This window comes from Fibroporia radiculosa (genome assembly GCF_000313525.1).
Source record: "Fibroporia radiculosa TFFH 294 genomic supercontigs, scaffold12217, whole genome shotgun sequence".
Lineage (NCBI taxonomy): Eukaryota > Fungi > Basidiomycota > Agaricomycetes > Polyporales > Fibroporiaceae > Fibroporia > Fibroporia radiculosa.
The window spans coordinates 90,957-95,463 of NW_012133474.1; the positions used below are offsets into that span (position 1 = coordinate 90,957).

The 4,507-nt window shown below is 62.9% G+C and overlaps 2 protein-coding genes across 2 annotated transcripts; one reads left to right on the forward strand and one right to left on the reverse strand.

The window, feature by feature from the left end:
• Positions 1-1,638: 1,638 nt before the first annotated feature.
• FIBRA_07258 (uncharacterized protein) lies at positions 1,639-2,136 on the reverse strand (the record flags this gene model as incomplete). Its single annotated transcript, XM_012328948.1, has 1 exon — positions 1,639-2,136. The coding sequence occupies one exon, from the start codon at positions 2,134-2,136 to the stop codon at positions 1,639-1,641; it is 498 nt and encodes a 165-aa protein (XP_012184338.1).
• Positions 2,137-2,399: 263 nt separating this feature from the next.
• Positions 2,400-4,013, forward strand: FIBRA_07259 (uncharacterized protein; the record flags this gene model as incomplete). Its single annotated transcript, XM_012328949.1, has 7 exons — positions 2,400-2,582; positions 2,641-2,762; positions 2,815-3,092; positions 3,146-3,365; positions 3,418-3,561; positions 3,611-3,767; positions 3,846-4,013. 7 exons carry the CDS (start codon positions 2,400-2,402, stop codon positions 4,011-4,013), a joined length of 1,272 nt encoding a protein of 423 aa, XP_012184339.1.
• Positions 4,014-4,507: the final 494 nt, after the last annotated feature.

The window sequence follows — 4,507 nt, forward strand, 5'->3', positions numbered from 1 at the left end:
AGCGACGCGCAGGCCAGAGCGGAGCGCAAGGCGGCGAAAGCGGCGGCCTCTGCGGAACGGGCGGCAGAGAGACAACGTCTTGCCCAGGAGAAAGCACTAGCACGGGCCGCAGAGAAGGAGAGAATCGCACAGGAGAAAGCCGTGGAAAAAGAGAGGCTTGCCGCTTTGAAGGCAGAGAAGGCCAAAGCCGCGAAGGAGAAAGCCGAGAAGGAGAAAGCCGAAAAGGAAAAGGCCGTGAAAGAGAAGGTCGAGAGGGAGAAGGTCGAGCGCGAACGAGCCGAGAAGGAGAAGGCAGAGAAGGAGAGGGCGCTCAAGGAGCGACAAGAGAGGGAAGTGGCTGCGCAGGCTAAGAAAGCTGACGACACCGTGACCTCTCAGCCACACAAGTCGCCTACGCTCGAGAAGGGCACAAGACGATCGCAACCGGCCAAACAGGCGACATCTGCTCAGGAATCCGCAGCGACCCAAACTCCGATCTTGTCCAAGATGCCTAAGAAGAACAAGCCCGTGGCCAAACCTATCAAGATCCCGAAGGAGGAGCCGATTAGCGAGACTGCATCTGCTCTTCCTTCCGCAGCCACGTCCGAAGCACCGACGTTCCCAGACAGCCGTGCGACCGAAAGCAGCTCCAACAATTCGCGCGCGCAGTCGGTCGACCCGGTGAGCGGAACACAGGCGGCGCCTGTGGAAAAGCTTTTGGTGGATTTGGAGCGCGAGTTCCCGTGGATGCGCATCTCGCAGCACCCGTTCTTCGACCTGACGAAGGTCAACCCTGCGGCGAAGATGCCGCTGGAGTACGGGCCGCTCGTGCATGCGCTGTCGGCGCTGTCGGTCGGCGGGGGGTCGTTCGCGAACAACATGCCGTCGGGGTCGATCGACAACGCGGTGTCGTCGTTCCAGCAGCTGCTGGAGACGCTGACGCAGACGATCTCGGACCTGCTGCGGCTGCTGCCGCGCAAGACGTGGGACGACAACTCGTCCTTCGACGGGGTGCTGCGGGATATGCTCAAGGGCGACGACTTTCTCGACGAGGGCGGAGACGACCAGAGCGGGCAGGAGAAGGAGGACGAGGTGGCGGCGCTGACGCTTGCGCTGGAGCGGCGCGCGCGGTGGATGGAGGTGCAGCTGTCGAAGCTGGAGGAGCTGCACCGGGACATCAACACGGCGGCGGTGCGCGCGGTGCTCTCGTTCAACGACAGCGGGTGGGACGTGCACGGGTTCCTGCCGCGGGCGGGGCACTCGCTCGCGCGCTTCGACCAGCTCGGGATGGTGCATGGGGAGGGGGGCTTGCGCGCGATGACGGCGGACGAGCTGGACCAGAAGCTGCTGGTCGCGAAGGAGGCTGCGGAGTTTGCGGAGGCAGAGTTGAAGGACTCGGTGAGGCGGCTGCAGGTGTTGAGGCCGATTGAGCGGGACGATTGATCTGTGGGTCGGACGGGCAGGCAACGGGACGTTATGCGCAAGAGAATGAAATACATGTGGACACGGCGTATGGTACAGGTATGAATACAACGGGCAGGGCACAATACAACTTTCACTTCTCTATTTCATACATTAATTTAGGCTCGTGTGTCTCCACTGCAGCCTTGACCACAGGCTCTTCTGAGTCGCCGACTGGGCACGGGTGCGGGTCCAACTTTATGTTTTCTTGCCCTTCGTGCCTTGCTTGGCCATGTGCCGTCGCGGTCTGTCCTCTCTGTCGGCAATAGCCCGGAACGAGGCTGCCAGGTCTTGCGCCGACGCTGCGATGTCCCGCGCGGGCTCTGGGCTGGGCATGGAGTCGGGAGTCAGGTGCAGCGGCCGCTGAGACGCAGGTGTCTGGAGAGAGAGAGGTCCTTCAGACGGGGCGGACCGCCGGCGCAGGTCGAACCGCGAGGGAGGCCAGAGCGCGTGGCCCAGCAGAGGCTCGATGTCGGGGATGCTTTGCAGGTCTACGGGGAGCAGCCTCCAGCGTCCTGCGGGTGCTGTGTGGAGGGGAGGGTCTAATGGGGAAGGGCGGTATTGGGCGTGCCCGGAGAGTACGAGGAGGAGGAGGGCGAGGGCGAGCACGAGGGCTGCGAGGGTCCGCCGCCGCTCGGGGTTGCGGATGTGGGCAGCGCGGGCGAGGGGGGACGAGGGGGCGGGGAGGAGCGACATGGGCGGGCGAGGACGGTGGGTGGGTGGTGCAGGAGCAGTGCAGGAGCGAGGCAAGCCGCCCCCCGCCGCCGTCGAGCTCGAGCGGGCACAGACTCGGGCTGGCACTGGCAGCCACTGGACGCCGGGGCCCAGAGTCCGCAGTCTAGACGCCAGCAGTAGACGCTCACAACTCGGCACGTGCTCGCGACGCGTCTCGACGCGCTGCCACCAACGGCGGCCGAGTTCCCCTCGTACCCCTCATGCTCACTCCATAACCTGCACAGATGGTCTTCAACAATGCGCAGTCTTTCCTCGACGCCGCAGACGTCCCAGACCCGAGCGACTTTCCTCCGTCCGACAGCGCCCCCGGTCTGCGCCAGCTCGATGAGGCTCTGCGCTGCAGCATATGTCGCGAGCTGTACGCCGCGCCCATGACCCTCAACTGCGGCCACTGCTACTGCTCGCTCGTACGAACTCCTCTTCTCTGCAAAGCTGGGCCGCCGCTGACCATCGTGCGCACTCTAGTGCATCCGGAGCGTGCTGAACGAAAAGCAGGAGTGTCCCGCGTGCCGCAAGTTCGCCTCCGAGGAACATCTGCGCAAGAACGTCGCGATGGAGAGTGCGGTGAAGGCGTGGGCGCTCGCGCGGTACGTGCCGCTTTCACAGTCGCGCAGAACGCAGCCTGACGCGGAGGTGCAGGGAGTTCGTCCTCCGGCTCTCCAAGGAGCAAGAGCGACGCGCACAGTTGAACGGCATTGATGGCGTGGCTGAAGATATCGAGGGCGCGCGGCCACACAAGCGGCGGAGACGAGCGCATTCGTCGGAAGTGATCCACGACGACGACGTAGAGATTGTGGGTGTCTCGTCGAGGCATTTTTCCTCGTCGGGGAAAGTCAGGAGGCTCTCGGCAGAGCACGCGCGGCACTCTTCCTGTTCATCGACACCGAAATCACCTAGCACCCCCGACAACACCGACGGTGCGCATCCCGTCGAGACTCAACTGCTGACAGTCGCTGACACACATCGATAGGTCCGGTCGAGTGCCCGCTGTGTCAAAAGCGCGTCCCGCTCGACGTGATCAACCAACACATTGACAGCAGCTGCCGCGTATTCACGTCCTCCTCGTCCACGGGTGCATCCGGATCCGGCACCACACACAAAGGCAAGCAGAAACAGGAATGGTCCAAGCTTCTTGGCAGTGACAGTGGCAGCTCACGCCGGGCAAAGGAAAAGGGGAAGGGAAAAGAACGGTGCGTCCCACACACGTCTCCATTCTGCTCGCACTCACGCGGGATCGCGCAGAGCGGGCGGGGAGCTGTCCGAGGACGAGTACCTCCCGAAGGTGTCCTACCACACCATCAAGGACAAGCGGTTGCTCGAGCTCCTGCACGAGCACGAGCTGCCCACCACAGGCGAGCGCGCCGCGTGGGTGCGGCGGCACGAAAAGTAAGCGCACCCTCGGGACATCCCTCGCTCGCTGACGACCGCGCCGCAGATGGGTGATGATGCACAACGCGAACGCAGACCGCGCCTCGTCCGACCGGCGCACGCGCGCGCAGCTCCGGCGCGACCTGCGCGCATGGGAGGACGGGCTGCGCGCGGCTGCCAGCGGGAAGCAGAGGCATGTCGTGACGGACGCCGTGGCGTACCAGGTGCGTTGCATCGGAACTCTTGCGTGCCACGCGGGAAAATTTGACTGGGTATATGCGTCGTCGGTTTTGTTGTGGTAGGCTGCGAACAGAGCAGAGTTTGCGCAGCTGGTCGAAGCCGCGCGCCCGAAGAAAAAGCCCACAGAAGAGGAGGCGGCGGATGATGGGCAGACAGAGGGCCGAGGTACGGGGAGAGAGGACGGCCCCGCCATAGCTATCGTCCTAGACGATAGTGTGAGCGAAAGCTGATTGACGCTTTATGTGTCGCGCAAAAGATGCTGTGTGTACAGATGTGTTTGATACAAGTGCCTAGGCACTTGTCATCATAGATGAAATCGCCGGAACACTCTGAACAGGTACCCCTAGCAATCCCATATAGTTAATGCCCGCAGTACCAGCAGACGTTAAGACTTACGCAGACGCATGGTGTTCATCGGTGTCTTGGCTATTCTAACTTCGAGCCGTCAAGCTCTCGAGCACAAAACTTTACACTGAACCGACTTTCGGACAACTGCCACAGGCACTTGCTCTTTCTCAAGTGCACCCAAAACAAGTGCCTAAGCTTTCCGTCTAATGTACAAGTGCCTTGAGTCCCCACCAAAGCATTTATTATCTGCCGTCTCCGTCCGCCGTCTACTGTTTCCCCCAGACGGCCTCCTTCCCGGCCTGCTTCGCAGCCTCGTCACCCGCGAGGTGGCCGTACGCCATCTGCGCCGCGCCGCCCGCGACAGCGGCAGCGCCCG